The sequence below is a fragment of the Ranitomeya imitator genome, chromosome 6, assembly GCF_032444005.1.
Source record: "Ranitomeya imitator isolate aRanImi1 chromosome 6, aRanImi1.pri, whole genome shotgun sequence".
NCBI lineage: Eukaryota > Metazoa > Chordata > Amphibia > Anura > Dendrobatidae > Ranitomeya > Ranitomeya imitator.
Genome location: NC_091287.1, coordinates 74,561,788 through 74,583,949, shown reverse-complemented (window position 1 = coordinate 74,583,949; position 22,162 = coordinate 74,561,788). Strand labels below are relative to the sequence as shown.

The 22,162-nt window shown below is 48.2% G+C and overlaps 1 protein-coding gene across 1 annotated transcript in view; it reads right to left on the bottom strand.

Moving 5' to 3' along the window:
* Positions 1-19,865, bottom strand: part of ACVR2B (activin A receptor type 2B) — a 198,129-nt gene extending 178,264 nt beyond the window's left edge. Inside the window, exon 1 of the mRNA XM_069729774.1 lies at positions 19,403-19,865. Coding sequence (XP_069585875.1) covers positions 19,403-19,454 — 52 coding nt within the window. The 5' untranslated portion in view covers positions 19,455-19,865. The remainder of the gene's footprint in view (positions 1-19,402) is intronic.
* Positions 19,866-22,162: the final 2,297 nt, after the last annotated feature.

The following is a 22,162-nucleotide window of genomic DNA, read 5'->3' as shown; positions in this document are numbered from 1 at the left end:
GATGCTGCAGTTAATCAGTGATGCTCCATCGGAGCAGGAAAAGATCATCTCCTAGTTGACTGGCTCAGACCACAGCATCACAGCTGTAACCATTCACCTACTGGCTGCAGCAGTCACGTGACAACGAAAAAGGAAGAGGCCCATTTGTACAATAAAATATTGTGGTGGGCAATCACTTTATGATGGTCCATCAATATCAGATTGCGGGAATCAGTGTCTTGACCTCCTCCCGGCTGTTCAGCTGTGTGAATAGACTGCATGACTTGTGCAAGCTCCACGGTGTGACGCAAGCACTCTCACGGCCAAGCCGTGAGTCAGAGTGGTCAAGGAGTCCAAGGTCAGAACCCAGGAGGGTACGTCATAAACAGAAGGAAGAGACAAAAGCGTAGTCAGGTAACTTTCCGAGGTCAGAGAAGCGGGAGGATAACGGATCTGAAGAGGTTAAACAGGCGGGTAGTCAGAACAAAGTCCAAGGTCAGTCAACAGATCAAACATATAAAACTCAAGGCACAGAGAGCACAGCACAAACCTCACAAAATGAATGTACGTCTGGCAGTGTTCTGGGAAACTCAGCTCAGTTAAGAAGCATGGTAATTACCTGGAATAATGAACACATGAGACAGCCGACGCCTCAGTCTCAGATTGGATAGTCGACCTGGCAATCAACATACTGACAGCTTAGCATGCACCTGTACCGGATTGGATGGCCAAGCTGTCAATCACAGTAATGACAGCTTCAGCACACCCCTCTACAATATTGGCCGGCCGAGCTGTCAGTAACTGCATCCCAGACCCACAGAGGGGTGGAACCGTGACACGTAGCCTCTTTAGCGCATGCGCTGCTCCATTCACTGCACCACATCCAGTTAATAGTGATGGACACACCACTTCTGCATGGTTTCATTGAAGGAAATCGAAAAATACTGCAATATCCCACACTGCCACAGCTAAAATTGATGTATGCAAGCACTGTTGGCCCAATGAACAAACAAACAAACGAACAAACAAACGAACAAACAAACAAACGGGTGACCCCTCCCCCCCACCCCCCTAAAAAAAGTATCTGCTGCCAAGGGAAAGGAGGAATATTGTGCAACTGTAAATCTATTTCCCATAAATACAATAATTGCACACATTCTCAAAAATGGTTAGAATAGTTTAAAAGATGTCTGTTTTGTAAGGCTCATGGACAGCAGCAACCTACACACGTGGGAATGCAAGAGCCCCTCCATATTACGGTCTGGAAGAGGTTATTCTCTATGCATTTCCTTCCTACAACAGTTTAGTATTGATAATTCCCTTAAACCACAAGTCTTGTATATAGGCCAAGAATCAGTGATGGACAAATCCATATCCTGTGGATAACAAGGATGCTGAGCCAAGGCGAGATGAAAGACCTAAAGCCAACAATTACATCAAGTACGAAGATTGAGCTATCTATATTTACCAGCTCCGACACGTGTGTGCGCTGCTCACGGTGACTTATTTCTCCTTCCTTATATAGTGTCAATATGTTTTCCTCAATCACATCAGACCTTGTACCCAACAGTCTAAATTTACCATCTCAGAGGAGCAGATTGGGGACAATTTCATTGGAAGTCACTGAACATTCAGTGTATGTTCTGTAGGTTATTGGCGGCCGATCGCAGGATTACGTGACCTCCACATATGGTGACGTTTCTTCATTATGCTACTCTGCGGGGTCATCAGGCAGGGATTGGGGTTTTTTCCTTTAGGTTGTTTTTTTTCCCTCATTTAAGGTGGTAGTACATTGTTACAGGGATATAATCCGGACAATAACAAAATTAGCATTACTTTCCCCTTCTTTTCTGACATGACTGCAGCGGTGACAACACAAGTCCAGCACAATCTCTGGGTTCAGCGGTGTGATCAGTGAGCCCAGTGATTGGCTGCAGCAGTCATGTGCTATAAATTTCAGTTTTGCCAAAAAGATAGGGGCAGAAGAGGTTATGTAATAATCATTTTGCTATTTATTTTTTAATAAAAGAGGGGCACAATATGATCGATCGGTACACTTTCACCGATTGGCAGGCATTGGCAGACAGACCAAACTAAGCAGAGTGCACTGAACAATCTACATTCGATCGCTCAGAGCATATTGGCTGCCATAGTTCTCGGCAGCGCAAGTCTTGTTTACACTGGACCATGCACCGCCGAGAACGATGATCTTAGTGATGCATAAATGATCATTTTACCTGATGAACGAGTTTATTTGCTCGTTCATAGGGTAATCGGTAGACTAATTACAAGGCAAGATTATTGTGAAATGATCATTTTTAACACTGGTTAATGCTCATCTTGCAGGGTAAATGCCACAAGTTTAAAATAAAAAAAACACAACTTGCTGTCTTATTAAAGAGTTATTTCCCCCAAAAAGTAAGTTTATCAGAGGGTGGTTATAAATGGTATAGTCTCTAACTGGGTCGCTGTGACCAGTGGGGTACCGCAGGGGTCAGTATTGGGACCTGTTCTCTTCAACATATTCATTAATGATCTGGTAGAAGGTTTACACAGTAAAATATCGATATTTGCAGATGATACAAAACTATTTAAAGCAGTTAATACAAGAGAAGATAGTATTCTGCTACAGATGGATCTGGATAAGTTGGAAACTTGGGCTGAAAGGTGGCAGATGAGGTTTAACAATGATAAATGTAAGGTTATACACATGGGAAGAAGGAATCAATGTCACCATTACACACTGAACGGGAAACCACTGGGTAAATCTGACAGGGAGAAGGACTTGGGGATCCTAGTTAATGATAAACTTACCTGGAGCAGCCAGTGCCAGGCAGCAGCTGCCAAGGCAAACAGGATCATGGGGTGCATTAAAAGAGGTCTGGATACACATGATGAGAGCATTATACTGCCTCTGTACAAATCCCTAGTTAGACCACACATGGAGTACTGTGTCCAGTTTTGGGCACCGGTGCTCAGGAAGGATATAATGGAACTAGAGAGAGTACAAAGGAGGGCAACAAAATTAATAAAGGGAATGGGAGAACTACAATACCCAGATAGATTAGCGAAATTAGGATTATTTAGTCTAGAAAAAAGACGACTGAGGGGCGATCTAATAACCATGTATAAGTATATAAGGGGACAATACAAATATCTCGCTGAGGATCTGTTTATACCAAGGAAGGTGACGGGCACAAGGGGGCATTCTTTGCGTCTGGAGGAGAGAAGGTTTTTCCACCAACATAGAAGAGGATTCTTTACTGTTAGGGCAGTGAGAATCTGGAATTGCTTGCCTGAGGAGGTGGTGATGGCGAACTCAGTCGAGGGGTTCAAGAGAGGCCTGGATGTCTTCCTGGAGCAGAACAATATTGTATCATACAATTAGGTTCTGTAGAAGGACGTAGATCTGGGGATTTATTATGATGGAATATAGGCTGAACTGGATGGACAAATGTCTTTTTTCGGCCTTACTAACTATGTTACTATGTTACTATGTTACTATCCTTTACCTATTGCATTGGTGACAATTTACTGATCTCTGGGGGGGTCGCGGCGGTCCCATGAATGGAGCAGATGTGCACATGCTTGATCTCCACTCAATCTATTTTCTGTGGGGCTGCCAGAAATAGCTGAACTCCGTACTTGGCCGTCTCCAGCAGTCCTATGGACAATAAATGGTGTGACGGTTGAGCATGCGCACAGCTGTTGAGCATGCGCACTCCGCTCCATTCAAGAATGAGCTCTGCAGAGCCCTGTCCTTCAGCAGTTGGACCCACAGCAAACTGTTAAGCTAGCCACATAATATTGGTGAAAACTAACAACCCTTTAAGTACCAAGCTAGATGGAGGGCTTAAGGCTTTGAAGTGTAGCTAAATGCCTAAAGTTACCCAACCATGATATAAGTACGGAATGGTCTGGCACAGTTTTAGAAAGAACACAACAATACCAACCCTTTGGATGTCAAAAATAAATGAAAAGGGATCAAAAGGGTAACGTTCCTCCTTGCGGAGAGTGACATGTCAAGGTGAGGAGACTTTTAAGCTGCAATGCTCCTCTGGGAAATATGCAAAATGTCTCTTGAGAGATGACGAGGACTAGAACTCTAGTGCCACCCATCGGAAGTAGCAACGACTCCGGACAAAAGCCAAAACCTCAATTTGCACACTGCGCTCCGAGTTTTGACGTTTGTCCTAAGTCATGTGACAGGGGTCGTTGGAGAGTCGATATAGACTTTTGGGATTGCTACTTCTCATAGGTGGCACTAGAGTTCTCGTCTTCTTCCTCTCTGAAGAGACATTTTAAATTAAAGAAACACTGAGGACCCCAAGTCTTGTAACGGCATGACGTTTGGCTGCTGGTCTGGCTGCGCCTTGGGGAGCACATGGATGGAATGGAGACATGCCGCACACGGCCGGCCGGGGCTTGTTTACAGTACAGCACGAACGCATGCTCTGTGGTTACTGATATTAAAGCTTTTCATCTCCTGGTTCTGCTGGGATTGGAGGACGATGGTGACAGCAGCCTCTACGATCCTAGTGTGTGTAAACACCATGAATCACAGCCCCATTCCTACACTGCGCTAAAAAAACATCAAAACTCACTACCGAAAATAGATGAACTTGTTAGAAACCTAAAAATACCGAAGAGCACTGACGTCAGCCACTTACTATTTCAGACCTCGTACAATACTCATTCAAGCTTGTATCCAAAGCCCATGGCTTGCACATAGCAGAGCGCCGTGTCATCGGCAGCGCCCACAATGACATGATTATTTCCTATGGGCTGTGACCCACATCCATAGACTTCTAGTGCTGACATTTTAAAAATAGCATTAAGCCACGAGACATCAAATTCTCCTGGGATCTGCAGTTCCTACAATAGAAACACGTGCTGACTAGTTCGCCATTAGAATTCACATTTCTAGGCGCCGGTCCCCTGTGTATTGTTGGGCTATGGACGATCACTAAATGAGAACAATAAATGGACAACCCCTGTCCTTATTTCACCCTTTATGACATATGGACCTCACAGAAGAAGACCCCCTCCCCCAATATGGTTTGCTGTACACATTAACCCTCCGTCACATACAATATTCGGACTAACGAGTTCACATACAATGTGCCTGTCAGGCGCCTGCTGGAGAAATACCTATAATATCTAATGTTTGCAATTTCAGTGCTCTAAAAGTGATCAGTGACCTTCATAGGGATGTAATAAAAGACTACACATAATCAGTTGCAAAAAAAAACATTTACTTAACATAAAACTAATAACTATGAAATACAAACTTTTCAAAACTCCCGCCAAATAGTCCCCAGTTCGACTCTCTCAAAAAAATGTACAAAGAAAATTTTTGAACACAAACTTAATTTTAAGGTACCTTAAGTACTATTAAAAACATATTCAATCAGAAGTAGATGCTGAGGTTTCCCCAGAAAAGTCACACTTGCAGAGCAAATAGCAAGAATTACACACCATTTTTGCATGTGTCAGGCAAATTGCTTTATGACATTTGAGACATTCATAATTTGAAAGCCTTCTGGTTCCGCTTTCCGTTTGGCAGGTGGTGCATCTCCTTCTTTTGTGAGGTGGTGCAGATGGTGACTTTTCACCATCATCTTCTGGGCGGAACCTTTTGAGCTGAACTTGAAGGCGAGAGGGGATACCGATTGTTTTCACGCTTCTCCTGCGTAGCTCTCCAAGTACTAGTTCATGGGCCAATTTTTTCAGATACAATCGTCTACGGAGTGGTTCAAGCTTGTTTTCAAGATAAATTACTTGTGAATTTATACCACCCAAATTCAACATAGCAAAAAATATGACCATTGGCCAGCGTTTGATGTTTCTGCTGACGTTGAAAGTGGAGCACATCTGATCTGCTGTATCCACACCCCCTTTGGTGGCATTGTAAAATGTAATTATCTCCGGTTTTTTTTCTGCCCCAGTCCCAGGATCGATGGCAGCATCATCATGAAGTGTTGATAGAAGAAGTACGATTTTTTTGGCATGTGGTACTTAGGAAACTAAAGCCTTTCCATTATGGAATGCAAACATACTGCTGTACTGTTGTCTCTCTTTCACACTTACAAACTGTGGCGGCAATTCCCTTTTGTTTTTTCTTACAGTTCCCACATACAGGGTGGAGTGCGGTAATTTGCTTTTTTGCACTGCATGCTGTGGCGGCACTGTCGGTCGAAGAGAGGGGAGAGTGGGTGTGGTTTACAGTGGCTGATGGGAGATTTGTATTCCTCTGCCTTTCAGTTGCCATCATGCAGTGGACACGTGAGGAGAGGTCATTTTGTGTTGAAGCGTATTTTTCAAATGCCCACTCGATCATTGCAGTGCAGCGTGCTTTTCGTTTACAATTCGCTGTTCCTCCACGCGGACGTGTTCCTGGACGGCAATCAATTGTAAATTGGGTGAATGCATTCAGAACAGCAGGGAATGTGTCATGTGTACGAAGGGGACCTGAGAGAAGGATTACAACACCACAAAACATCGAGAGAGTTAGAGCAGCAGTACTGCAATCTCCGAAACGCTCTGCTCGGAAGCAATCATTTGCTCTTGGCATTTCAAGACGTTCTCTCCACCGGATTCTTCATGATGAACTGAATTTTCACCCGTATAAAATGTGCGTGGTCCAACATTTGCCAGCATGGGACTATTTTTCAGCCGGCTCTTGAGGCAATGGAACTAGAGGATACATGGTTCCAACAGGATGGTGCGACTGCACACACAGCGAGGGTTACCATGAATTGTTTGAGGCAAATGTTTCCTGGACGGCTTATCTCTTTGAGGGGAGATGTGAACTGGCCAGCACGCTCACCAGATTTAGCCCCATGCGATTTTTTTCCTTTGGGGTTACCTGAAGTCTAAGGTGTATATCAACCGTCCCAACACCTTGGAAGACCTAAGGAACAATATTGAAGCTGAAATTGGCAGAATACCAGTGGACATGCTTGTTAGAGTTCATGAAAACTTCAGAAAACGTATGCAGCAGTGTGTGGATAGCGAAGGTCGACATTTGCCAGATACACTATTTAAAACCATGTAATTTAAAAATTCCATTACTGTTCAGTATAATTAAAATATAAAATAAATTTTTCTAATGATCATAATTTTTTTATTTCATTCCCAAATCAGCAAATTACCGCGCTCCACCCTGTATGACAGCTTCTGAATTTTCAGATAATCAATCAGATCACAACTTATAAACCAATTGTCAGCTGTAATATTGCGACCCGATCCAAATAAGGGTTCAGCCAGTCTTTTTACAACATCAATGGGTTTGTTGCTCACACAGTAAGGACCTTCTGGTTGTTTTCCTGCATAAACTTCCAGGTTGTAAGTGTAGGTCTTACTGGCATCAACAAGGGCATAAATTTTTATTCCATATTTGTTTGGCTTTGATGGAATATATTGACGAAAGGCACATCTACCACGAAAACCAGGGAGCATTTCGTCAATAGTGAGATTCTCTCCAGGGTAATAACTTTGTTTACAGTTTACAACAAATCTTTGAAATATATCACGAATTGGAGCAAGTCGGTCATGTGTTTTGCGTTCGGTTCGGGTAGTTCTGTCGTCAAACCGAAGGCAACGAATGAAAATCTTGAATCTGTTTATGGACATAAGGCTAAATTTTTCAACTCCATCCCCATCTTTACCCCAAAGTTCCTCCAAACTTTGTCTATTTGCCCTATAAGCTCCTGCAAGGTACAGTAATCCAAAAAAAGCACGCAGTTCAATTTTATCTGTGGGCTTGATGGTTCTGTTGCAGATGTACTTGTCCTTTATAATGTCTACTAGCTGAAGAGCCCGGCGTTGCCTGGGCATAGTAAATATCTGTTGTTAGTTATAGCACGTCACTTCACTTATTTTCCCATCACGCCTCTCATTTTCCCAATCACATCTTTAATTTTCCCCCTCACATCTGTCATTTTCTCCCTCACACCTCTCATTCCCACCTAACACTTGTCATTTCGACCTCACATCTGTCATTTTCTGATCACTACACTATTTTCCCTCACTCCTCTCATTTTGCACTCACACCTTTTCATTTTCACCTCACACCTCTCATTTTCACCTCAGTATATACATGTTTGTCATCTCTTATATATAGTATACACCTGTATGTCATCTCCTATATATAGTATATACCTGTATGTCATCTCCCCTGTATATAGTATGTACCTGCTGTGTGTCATCTCCCCTGTATATAGTATATACCTGTATGTCATCTCCTCCTATATACAGTTAGGGCCAGAAATATTTGGACAGTGACACAAGTTTTGTTATTTTAGCTGTTTACAAAAACATGTTCAGAAATACAATTATATATATAATATGGGCTGAAAGTGCACACTCCCAGCTGCAATATGATAGTTTCCACATCCAAATCGGAGAAAGGGTTTAGGAATCATAGCTCTGTAATGCATGGCGTCCTCTTTTTCAAGGGACCAAAAGTAATTGGACAATGGACTCTAAGGGCTGCAATTAACTCTGAAGGCGTCTCCCTCGTTAACCTGTAATCAATGAAGTAGTTAAAAGGTCAGGGGTGGATTCCAGGTGTGTGGTTTTGCATTTGGAAGCTGTTGCTGTGAGCAGACAACATGCGGTCAAAGGAACTCTCAATTGAGGTGAAGCAGAACATACTGAGGCTGAAAAAAAAGAAAAAATCCATCAGAGAGATAGCAGACATGCTTGGAGTAGCAAAATCAACAGTTGGGTACATTCTGAGAAAAAAGGAATTGACTGGTGAGCTTGGGAACTCAAAAAGGCCTGGGCGTCCACGGATGACAACAGTGGTGGATGATCGCCGCATACTTAATTTGGTGAAGAAGAACCCGTTCACAACATCAACTGAAGTCCAGAACAAACTCAGTGAAGTAGGTGTATCTGTCTCTAAGTCAACAGTAAAGAGAAGACTCCATGACAGTAAATACAAAGGGTTCACATCTAGATGCAAACCATTCATCAATACCAAAAATAGACAGGCCAGAGTTAAATTTGCAGAAAAACACCTCAAGAAGCCAGCTCAGTTCTGGAAAAGTATTCTATGGACAGATGAGACAAAGATCAACCTGTACCAGAATGATGGGAAGAAAAAAGTTTGGAGAAGAAAGGGAACGGCACATGATCCAAGGCACACCACATCCTCTGTAAAACATGGTGGAGGCAACGTGATGGCATGGGCATGCATGGCTTTCAATGGCACTGGCTCACTTGTGTTTATTGATGACATAAGAGCAGACAAGAATAGCCGGATGAATTCTGAAGTGTACCGGGATATACTTTCAGCCCAGATTCAGCCAAATGCTGCAAAGTTGATTGGACGGCGCTTCATAGTACAGATGGACAATGACCCCAAGCATACAGCCAAAGCTACCCAGGAGTTCATGAGTGCCAAAAAGTGGAACATTCTGCAATGGCCAAGTCAATCTCCAGATCTAAACCCAATTGAGCATGCATTTCACTTGCTCAAATCCAGACTTAAGACGGAAAGATCCACAAACAAGCAAGACCTGAAGGCTGCGGCTGTAAAGGCCTGGCAAAGCATTAAGAAGGAGGAAACCCAGCGTTTGGTGATGTCCATGGGTTCCAGACTTAAGGCAGTGATTGCCTCCAAAGGATTTGCAACAAAATATTGAAAATAAAAATATTTTGTTTGGGTTATGTTTATTTGTCCAATTACTTTTGACCTCCTAAAATGTGGAGTGTTTGTAAAGAAATGTGTACAATTCCTACATTTTCTATCAGATATTTTTGTTCAACCCTTCAAATTAAACGTTACAATCTGCACTTGAATTCTGTTGTAGAGGTTTCATTTCAAATCCAATGTGGTGGCATGCAGAGCCCAACTCGCGAAAATTGTGTCACTGTCCAAATATTTCTGGCCCTAACTGTATAGTATATACCTGTATGTCATCTCCTCCTATATATAGTATATACCTGTATGTCATCTCCTCCTATATATAGTATATACCTGTATGTCATCTCCTCCTATATATAGTATATACCTGTATGTCATCTCCTTCTATATATAGTATATACCTGTATGTCATCTCCTGTATATAGTATATACCTGTGTGTCATCTCCCCTGTATATAGTATATATCTGTGTGTCATCTCCTCCTGTATGTCATCTTCTATATATAGCATATACCTGTATGTCATCTCATCCTGTATATAGTATATACCTGTAGGTAATCTGCTCCTGTATATAGTATATACCTGTGTGTCATCTCCTCCTGTATATAGTATATACCTGTATGTCATCTCCTCCTGTATATAGTATGTACCTGTATGTCATCTCCTCCTCTATATAGTATATACCTGTGTGTCATCTCTCCTGTATATAGTATATATCTGTGTGTCATCTCCCCTGTATATAGTATATACCTGTGTGATCTCCTTTGTTAGACCTCGTTCACACGTTATTTGCTCAGTATTTTTACCTCAGTATTTGTAAGATAAATTGGCAGCCTGATAAATCCCCAGCCAACAGGAAGCCCTCCCCCCTGGCAGTATATATTACCTCAGACATACACATAATAGACAGGTCATGTGACTAACAGCTGCCGTATTTCCTATATGGTACATTTGTTGCTCTTGTAGTTTGTCTGCTTATTAATCAGATTTTTATTTTTGAAGGCTAATACCAGACTTGTGTGTGTTTTAGGGCGAGTTTCGTTTGTCAAGTTGTGTGTGTTGAGTTGTGTGTGGCGACATGCATGTAGCGACTTTTGGGAGATGAGTTTTGTGTGGCAACATGCGTGTAGCAACTTTTTGTGTGTCGAGTTGCATGTGACAGGTTAGGGTAGCAAGTTGTGTGCAGCAAGTTTTGCGCATGGCGAGTTTTGCGCGTGGTGAGTTTTATGTCTGGTGCCTTTTGAGTATGTGCAAGTTTTGTGTGAGGCAACTTTTGCATGTGTTGCAAATTTTGTGCATGTGGCAATTTTTCCGCGTGTGCAAGTTTTGCGTGTGGCGAGTTTTCCATGAGGTGAGTTTTGCACTTGTGGCGCGTTTTGCGTGAGCCTAGTTTTTGCATGTGGCGAGTTTTGCGCGTGGTGAGTTTTGAGCGGCGACTTTTGTGTTTTGACTTTTATGTGGCGAGGTTGGTGTATGTGTGGTGAAATGTGTGCTGAGGGTGGTATATGTGTTCAAGCACGTGGTAGTGTGTGGCGCATTTTGTGTGTGTGTTCATATCCCCATGTGTGGTGAGTATCTCATGTCGGGGCCCCACCTTAGCAACTGTACGGTATATACTCTTTGGCGCCATCGCTCTCATTCTTTAAGTCCCCCTTGTTCACATCTGGCAGCTGTCAATTTGCCTCCTACACTTTTCCTTTCACTTTTCCCCATTATGTAGATAGGGGCAAAATTGTTTGGTGAATTGGAAAGCGCAGAGTTAAAATTTCACCTCACAACATAGCCTATGACGCTCTCAGGGTCCAGACGTGTGACTGTGCAAAATTTTGTGGCTGTAGCTGCGACGCCTCCAACACTTTTCCTTTCACTTTTTTCCCCATTATGTAGATAGGGGCAAAATTGTTTGGTGAATTGGAAAGCGCGGGGTTAAAATTTCACCTCACAACGTAGCCTATGACGCTCGCAGGGTCCAGACGTGTGACTGTGCAAAATGTTGTGGCTGTAGCTGCGACAGTGCAGATGCTAATCCCGGACATACACACACACATACACACACACACATTCAGCTTTATATAGTAGATATATTGGTTGGTATATGTGACAATAGAGTCCAGAATGTCATCTGTAAATATACTGTTGCAGCATTCAACTGCAGTTTTTGCATTACGTGCAGTTCCTATTACTGCAGGAAGGTGAGTAATAATGTTTAAAGGTTCCCTACGTTTTTTATGGAATGGCTTCTTGTTCCATTTAGTATTTTTATCTTTTCCAATATAATATGATCCAACTTCTTCATCCTCACCACTGTCACCATCTTGCTCTGTTTCAGAATCCAGGACACATTCTTCCACCTCATCATGAGAATCAATCTCACTTTCCTCTCCTAAATCCTCATTCAGTGTGAGGTCTCTATCATCTAACAGCATGTTTGTTACTTCCTCAACATCAAGTTGTTTGGATAAATTGTACATTTTCCTCTCCATTTCAGCAGATAATCTGAAGCAAGAGAAGGAATATGTTAGGGAACTACTGTATATGCCTGAGCAGCACACTTTCTTTTATAAAATCTCCCTTATTTCTATGAAATATCCTCACATTTTGTGCTATACATTCATAAAACAAGCTAAATAAACTATTGTGATGAATAAAAACATAAAATACCAACCTTACTGAATGTGACGTTTTCACATACAATGAGCCTGAGAGATCTGTGCAGCTATATCCTCTCCCCTGAAGCTCTGAAATCCAACTGTGATATCAGGTTTCACAGACCTTCAAGAGACAGGAGACTACCTGGAGGGAGGGGGTTTCCTCACAATCTGGTGAGGAAGGAGAAATGAAAGTAAAAGAGAAGCGCCTGTCAGATCAGTTGTATGTGACGGAGGGTTAAACAGCTGTTGGATGACAACAGCCAACTCTCCCAACCCCCACCCGTACACCTAAGAGTGCCCATGTGGACCCTGACCACTGCCGAACGTGCCTATATGAGCACATGGGCATTGGAACTAGACTATGGTGAAATAAGAGAGCTATCTCGGTCGAAAGAATCACTTTGTCTTTTACATCCTAAGGATAGCTGAAAGTGTGCACGTTGCTTATCTTGGGAACAGATGGCACCAAAAGGCGAGATAGTAATGAGCAATTGTGACGTTATGGACAGAGCTTTGCTAGGAAACTTTGAGAGTAAAGGTACTGTCACATTTAGCGACGCTGCAGCGATCTAGACAACGATCCCGATCGCTGCAGCGTCGCTGTTTGGTCGCTGGAGAGCTGTCACACAGACCGCTCTCCAGCGACCAACGATGCCGAGGTCCCTGGGTAACCAGGGTAAACATCGGGTTACTAAGCGCAGGGCCGCGCTTAGTAACCCGATGTTTACACTGGTTACCAGCGTAAACGTAAAAAAACTAACACTACATACTTACATTCCGGTGTCTGTCACCACTGTGCTTTACGGCTGGCGCTCAGTCAGTGCAGAGAAGCACAGCGCCGGGGGAAAGACACCGGAATGTAAGTATGTAGTGTTTGTTTTTTTTACATTTACACTGGTAACCAGGGTAAACATCGGGATACTAAGCGCGGCCCTGCGCTTAGTAACCCGATGTTTACCCTGGTTACCAGTGAAGACATCGCTGAATCGGCGTCACACACGCCGATTCAGCGATGTCTGCGGTAGTCCAGCGACAAAATAAAGTTCTGGACTTTCTGCGCCGACCAACGATGTCACAGCAGGATCCAGATCGCTGCTGCATGTCAAACTCAACGATATCGCTATCCAGGACGCTGCAACGTCACGGATCGCTAGCGATATCGTTCAGTGTGACGGTACCTTAAGGCTGCACTCACTCCTGGTTTTGGCTTACAAATACGGATGTAAAATAAGGACCAAATACTGCTAGTGCAAAGAATACCACTTCATAGCTGGGGCATTCACTGATAACAGCCATTAAAGGGTAATTCACACTAGCCACTTTCAGAAGCACAATGCCCCTTGCCACACTGCAAACAAACGTCAGATTGGAGGAACATAAGTTTAAGGTGTAAACTTTACTCCAAATCGTCAAGATCGAAATATGATCGGGTATCTGTGGGATGTGCTAATATATGGAGGACGCACCCTTTAGCCATTGCTAACATCTTGGTATCAGATACCCCCAGATGGTGGTCCGTGCCTTAATCAGTCAGTAATGATTTGGAGAAATGAAGTGAACTTACACTGATCTGTATAGACTACCCCACTTCAGATAGGAGCCAGAGAAAGAACATGTCCGGCTGGATATGAGAATAATGGAAGATTACATAAACTTATACTCGCCCATACAATGCAGTTGGGATTTGCAGTTCAGTAATAGAGCAGCATGTCGCCTCTGCTTAAATCAGAGCTCCCCTCGCTGTCATAATGAATAACAGTCCATGCTACAAAACAAGATATCACAGGTGGTTCCTCTGCCCCTACCCAACAGAGCAGTGGCCTTCTTCCAGGCTACTCAGTCATCTCGTACAGATATGTACAGCCTGATTATACATAACTGACAGGACACATCACAGAGAATATACATTTTAAGATGACTTCTGTTCTGAACTATTGACTTGCAGGTAGGGTCAGAGAAATGTCATGGAACCCCAACACTGTAACCAGACTACATTCATAGAAGGCAATAGAGGACATCCACTTCCGCAGACCATCACATGTCTCCCATGCCCACTGGATGCCCAAGATCAGCCCTCAAATATCAATATTTTAATACAAACTACATTGCATTAGTTGAAGCAGGACATGTGCCCTGTCCATTCTGCCAAGGACCCCTCTAAGGCTGGGTTCACGTTGCGCTGAACCCGTCCGTTAGACGGACTACATTACACCGCGGCATAACGCAGTCCGTTACCGCCGCCATTGAATCTGATGTCGGACAATGGGCGTGCGCTAGCGATGTGCCATCATTGAGTGACGGACCCAGAGACGCGGGCTGCAGCGTTTCCGGGTCCGTCACCGCTAGCGCAGATAGAGCTAGCAGATGCTCTATCTGCGCTGGCGCGCTGCCATACCGGCACTGGCATTAACAGCAGCCCGTTAATGTATGTGTTGAACGGGCTTCTGTTAACGCAATGTGAACCCGGCCTAAGTCCCAAACGTGCAATCATTAAAAACGCATGCCAAATGAAAGCTGGACTAAAAACGTAAAATACCCAAATTAAAAAAAAAAACAACAACAAAGAGGAAACGCTCCCATTCTTGTCCCCACGGTATTTCATGATGCGCCCCAACTCCTGGGGGAGTTTTCAAGTGAGAATGAGAATCATGACAGTGCCAGGTTGTGTGCGTGTTATAAACACTGGCACTGAATTTTTAATGAGAGCCCTGAACAAAGAAAACAGAGAGAGAGATGGTGGAAGGAGCACGCTGCCTCTACACTTCAGCTGGCATGCCACATTCCTAAACAAAACCCCATGTGGACCGAGGCACACACCCCATCTATATTCCCCGACACCACGTCTAATATAATACACAGCATGGGTAGGGGTGGGCACGCCGTGCCCTTCAGCGCATACACCCAGGCTGCCAGCACAATGGTAGAGGAGCAGTCTGCTCATCCCTAATACAAACAGGGGAATGATAAATAAAGAGGATACAAAATAATAAACAAATAGTTACAATGTACATGCCCTGAAATATGGGAGGTTAACCCTGTGTGTGCAGGAAAATGATACTAAGAATGGAGGTTTTGGGGGGGATTTTTTTGGTTTTTTTATAGCTCCCACTTCTTCCCCAGTATGAAGGGCTTCTTCTGCCATGCCTTGGGAGAAGGGAAGGTCCCTATGTCCCTGTCAGATAAGGACATTGTAGTTTCACAGGGATGGAGGTTACAGATTGTTGAAGAGATCAGTTTCTATCCTAGACTCCCACCCCTCCCCCATCCCCCTCCAGCAGTCATCATTAAAAGGGGGGCTGCAATCCCCCACCCCTAATGCAGCCTTGGACCAGTCTGGGGTCTGGAGAAATTGCATTAGCCACTTTGGCAATAGGAGGGGAGGGGGTAGACTGGTAATGATACATTGCACGAGTGTGTCGGCTATGGATTATATGTCATATACACATCCACACTATATAGATTTATATACAGACAGTATTTACGTGCGGATGGATGCTGTGGATTTTCACGAACGCCCTGCCATTTCCACGGATTGTATGGGCACGCTTCCTGCACGGCTCTATATACTACAGGGGTTATGTGAGGTATAATAAGGACACGCCATGCAGCCAGCGACAGCCCCCAGCATCAGATCCATACGTTCCATGCTCTATGTGCCTGTACAGACAATACACACGTGTGACCGGAGCATGGCACCCTTCATGGATGGCTGGCCACCACCAGGCACCCATCTAGAGGATGAGACAATGCTACACACATGGAGGCGGCTGTGTACACAGGACGACACACCGAATTGTGGGAGGGGAAGGTTTATTTTACTACAATGTACTACACGAGTCACAAATCAAAGCCAAAAACAAGTCATCTCATAAAAATAGCAGACCCCGGGGGGCATCACAACACTTCCCTACCAACGTCTGCCCGCAGATCCAGAAAACCTCATTCTAAAGTACCAAACCCTGGGTTGAGCAGGTCAATGCCAACTATTGTTCTCTGGAAGCAGCCATTTCAGCCAGGAGTGAGGGGCTACTAACAGGAAGTCCAAAAACATGTCTCCCCCATAATGGCTACTGTATAGATCTATGCTTTCCTAAACCGCGCACCATACTAACAGAAGAAGGGGGGTCCCCTATGTGGTTAAGGCTTCTTCCACTAGTGACAGTGATCCACCTGTGTCATAATCTGGATTTAGCCTGGTAATAGGCCGATTGCACGTGTGTGGTGGATTAGAGGAATAATTGGAAATAAAATCCCAGACACGTGCACAATATACAAAGACACAGCCGTCATCCCCGGAAACTTCCTGGAAGAAAGAAATTCTGGACAGAAATGTAACAGATCGAATAAACAGATTATTTTTCAGGCGAATTGTAGGGGGGCGCAGCAACTGTGACATGTACCCTAGGTACTGGGTGCCAGGGGGCGTCAAGACACTCTACCTTGGCTGGGGTAGTTCGATACAGGGTAGAGACCTGAACCTTCGCCCCCTCAGCCCAAGAGAGAAGAGCCCATAAAACCCAATACCCCATAAATCAATGATTAATGGGAGCGATCCCGGCCAGTCCCTACAACGTGCCGTTAACGCCCCCGTCACAACCACACGGTGACCATGGCTCGGAATGTGAAGGTTCCGAGTGATTCCATGGATTAGGATTAACCAGGTCCCATCACCCTGGAGAAGGGGAAGCTCAGATTACAGGGGACATGGAGCAGAAGGGGGGAACATGGAGCAGAGAGAGAGGGGGGGGGGACGACATGGAGCAGAGAGAGGGGGGGGACATGGGGCAGAGAGAGAGGGGGGACATGGGGCAGAAGGGGGGGGGACATGGAGCAGAGAGAGAGGGGGGGACATGGAGCAGAGAGAGAGGGGGGGACATGGAGCAGAGAGAGAGGGGGGGACATGGAGCAGAGAGAGGGGGGACATGGAGCAGAGAGAGGGGGGACATGGAGCAGAGAGAGGGGGGACATGGAGCAGAGAGAGGGGGGACATGGAGCAGAGAGAGGGGGGACATGGAGCAGAGAGAGGGGGACATGGAGCAGAGAGAGGGGGGACATGGAGCAGAGAGAGGGGGGACATGGAGCAGAGAGAGGGGGGACATGGAGCAGAGAGAGGGGGGACATGGAGCAGAGAGGGGGGGACATGGAGCAGAGAGGGGGGGACATGGAGCAGAGAGGGGGACATGGGGCAGAGAGAGGGGGGACATGGGGCAGAGAGAGGGGGGACATGGAGCAGAGAGAGGGGGGACATGGAGCAGAGAGAGGGACATGGGGCAGAGAGAGGGGGGACATGGAGCAGAGAGATGGGGGGACATGGAGCAGAGAGATGGGGGGGACATGGAGCAGAGAGATGGGGGGACATGGAGCAGAGAGATGGGGGGACATGGAGCAGAGAGATGGGGGGGACATGGAGCAGAGAGATGGGGGGGACATGGAGCAGAGAGATGGGGGGGACATGGAGCAGAGAGATGGGGGGGACATGGAGCAGAGAGATGGGGGGGACATGGAGCAGAGAGATGGGGGGGACATGGAGCAGAGAGATGGGGGGGACATGGAGCAGAGAGATGGGGGGGACATGGAGCAGAGAGATGGGGGGACATGGAGCAGAGAGATGGGGGGGACATGGAGCAGAGAGATGGGGGGGACATGGAGCAGAGAGATGGGGGGGACATGGAGCAGAGAGATGGGGGGGACATGGAGCAGAGAGATGGGGGGGACATGGAGCAGAGAGATGGGGGGGACATGGAGCAGAGAGATGGGGGGACATGGAGCAGAGAGATGGGGGGGACATGGAGCAGAGAGATGGGGGGGACATGGAGCAGAGAGATGGGGGGGACATGGAGCAGAGAGATGGGGGGGACATGGAGCAGAGAGATGGGGGGGGCATGGAGCAGAGAGATGGGGGGGGCATGGAGCAGAGAGATGGGGGGGACATGAAGCAGAGAGATGGGGGGGACATGAAGCAGAGAGATGGGGGGGACATGAAGCAGAGAGATGGGGGGACATGAAGCAGAGAGAGGGGGGACATGGAGCAGAGAGAGGGGGGACATGGAGCAGAGAGAGGGGGGACATGGAGCAGAGAGAGGGGGGACATGGAGCAGAGAGAGGGGGGACATGGAGCAGAGAGAGGGGGGACATGGAGCAGAGAGAGGGGGGACATGGAGCAGAGAGGGGGGGACATGGAGCAGAGAGGGGGGGACATGGAGCAGAGAGGGGGACATGGAGCAGAGAGGGGGACATGGGGCAGAGAGAGGGGGGACATGGAGCAGAGAGGGGGACATGGGGCAGAGAGAGGGGGGACATGGAGCAGAGAGATGGGGGGACATGGAGCAGAGAGATGGGGGGGACATGGAGCAGAGAGATGGGGGGGACATGGAGCAGAGAGATGGGGGGGACATGGAGCAGAGAGATGGGGGGGACATGGAGCAGAGAGATGGGGGGGACATGGAGCAGAGAGATGGGGGGGACATGGAGCAGAGAGATGGGGGGGACATGGAGCAGAGAGATGGGGGGGGGACATGGAGCAGAGAGATGGGGGGGGACATGGAGCAGAGAGATGGGGGGGACATGGAGCAGAGAGATGGGGGGGACATGGAGCAGAGAGATGGGGGGGACATGGAGCAGAGAGATGGGGGGGACATGGAGCAGAGAGATGGGGGGGACATGGAGCAAAGAGATGGGGGGGACATGGAGCAGAGAGATGGGGGGGACATGGAGCAGAGAGATGGGGGGACATGGAGCAGAGAGACGGGGGGGGACATGAAGCAGAGATGGGGGGGACATGGAGCAGAGAGATGGGGGGGACATGGAGCAGAGAGATGGGGGGGGACATGAAGCAGAGATGGGGGGGACATGGAGCAGAGAGATGGGGGGGGGACATGAAGCAGAGATGGGGGGGACATGGAGCAGAGAGATGGGGGGGACATGGAGCAGAGAGACGGGGGGGGACATGAAGCAGAGATGGGGGGGACATGGAGCAGAGAGATGGGGGGGGACATGAAGCAGAGATGGGGGGGACATGGAGCAGAGGTGTTAGGAGGAGTTTGGAGAGCAGGTTAAAGTTCTCCGTGCACAGATGTACAGGCACAGACAGGACCTGGCCACACGTTGCCCCTTCTTACCTGCACAGAAAGTTGCCAGAAGAAGCGCACAAGTCAGTCCCAGAGCCCCCATATTCCCCGGAGGTCTCACAGCCCATACACCACAGCCACATACAATCCCATCCGAGCGATAATTCCTTCACATTGGTTCCATGTGTCTCCAGCAGCCAGTCAGCCCCACGGAGAAGCCGGGATCACCCACGCGTGGGCAACAAGGAAGGGGGGCGTGTAACGTTGGATCCGTGGGAATGAACTGTGTGTGAATGTGGAGCCCAGCAGATCAAACAGCAGCAGTAGTGACTCCCCCCGCCAGGACGACTCCACCTTCTGCAGCAGCAGATTACACGGGGAGGGAGGGGCAGACACACAGGAGCCCAAACTTCACTGTGACAGATCCACTGAGGGAGGCGCCGGGGAGGAGAGCGCCGTTCCAAATACTCCCAAATACTCGCAACTCTCCAAAATGGCTCCGAAAATGTAATGAGAGGAGCCAGGAGGGAAACCCGGATGTTTGATACAAAGAGGAGGGAGGGGAGCAGGGCACAGCCCCCCAGGCATGGGAACACAGGGGAGGGGGCAGCGACATTCCTGCTTTGTGATTGGTCGTGGGAGCTGTCAGTCACCAGACTAAATGGCTGAGTAGTAAAGGGAGGGGGAGACGGCACACACGGCAGACAGTCTGCAGGGAGCGTGGAGTGCAGGAGCTCACTACCACCACTTACAGGGGGGCTCCACACACCTCCACCTGCCTGCCCCACTAACAGGGGCTCCTCACACCTCCACCTGCCTGCCCCACATACAGGGGCTCCTCACACTTCCACCTGACTGCCCCACTTACAGGGGCTCCTCACACTTCCACCTGCCTGCCCCACTAACAGGGGCTCCTCACACTTCCACCTGCCTGCCCCACTAACAGGGGCTCCTCACACCTCCACCTGCCTGCCCCACATACAGGGGCTCCTCACACCTCCACCTGCCTGCCCCACTAACAGGGGCTCCTCACACCTCCACCTGCCTGCCCCACTAACAGGGGCTCCTCACACTTCCACCTGACTGCCCCACATACCGGGGCTCCTCACACCTCCACCTGCCTGCCCCACATACAGGGGCTCCTCACACCTCCACCTGACTACCACCACTTACAGGGGCTCCTCACACCTCCACCTGATTGCCACCACATACAGGGGCTCCTCACACCTCCACCTGCCTGCCACCACATACAGGGGCTCCTCACACCTCCACCTGATTGCCACCACATACAGGGGCTCCTCACACTTCCACCTGCCTGTCCCACATACAGGGGCTCCTCACACCTCCACCTGATTGCCCCCACATACAGGGGCTCCTCACACCTCCACCTGACTACCACCACTTACAGGGGCTCCTCACACTTCCACCTGCCTGCCCCACATACAGGGGCTCCTCACACCTCCACCTGCCTGCCCCACATACAGGGGCTCCTCACACCTCCACCTGCCTGCCCCACTAACAGGGGCTCCTCACACCTCCACCTGCCTGCCCCACTAACAGGGGCTCCTCACACTTCCACCTGACTGCCCCACATACAGGGGCTCCTCACACCTCCACCTGCCTGCCCCACATACAGGGGCTCCTCGCACCTCCACCTGACTACCACCACTTACAGGGGCTCCTCACACCTCCACCTGCCTGCCACCACATACAGGGGCTCCTCACACCTCCACCTGATTGCCACCACATACAGGGGCTCCTCACACTTCCACCTGCCTGTCCCACATACAGGGGCTCCTCACACCTCCACCTGCCTGCCCCACATACAGGGGCTCCTCGCACCTCCACCTGACTACCACCACTTACAGGGGCTCCTCACACCTCCACCTGCCTGCCACCACATACAGGGGCTCCTCACACCTCCACCTGATTGCCCCCACATACAGGGGCTCCTCACACCTCCACCTGCCTGCCCCACTAACAGGGGCTCCTCACACTTCCACCTGCCTGCCCCACATACAGGGGCTCCTCACACCTCCACCTGACTGCCACCACATACAGGGGCTCCTCACACCACCACCTGCCTGCCCCACTAACAGGGGCTCCTCACACTTCCACCTGACTGCCCCACATACAGGGGCTCCTCACACCTCCACCTGACTACCACCACTTACAGGGGCTCCTCACACTTCCACCTGCCTGCCCCACATACAGGTGCTCCTCACACCTCCAACTGATTGCCCCCACATACAGGGGCTCCTCACACCTCCACCTGACTGCCACCACATACAGGGGCTCCTCACACCTCCACCTGCCTGCCACCACATACAGGGGCTCCTCACACTTCCACCTGCCTGTCCCACATACAGGGGCTCCTCACACCTCCACCTGATTGCCCCCACATACAGGGGCTCCTCACACCTCCACCTGACTACCACCACTTACAGGGGCTCCTCACACTTCCACCTGCCTGCCCCACATACAGGGGCTCCTCACACCTCCACCTGCCTGCCCCACATACAGGGGCTCCTCACACCTCCACCTGCCTGCCCCACTAACAGGGGCTCCTCACACCTCCACCTGCCTGCCCCACTAACAGGGGCTCCTCACACTTCCACCTGACTGCCCCACATACAGGGGCTCCTCACACCTCCACCTGCCTGCCCCACATACAGGGGCTCCTCGCACCTCCACCTGACTACCACCACTTACAGGGGCTCCTCACACCTCCACCTGCCTGCCACCACATACAGGGGCTCCTCACACCTCCACCTGATTGCCACCACATACAGGGGCTCCTCACACTTCCAC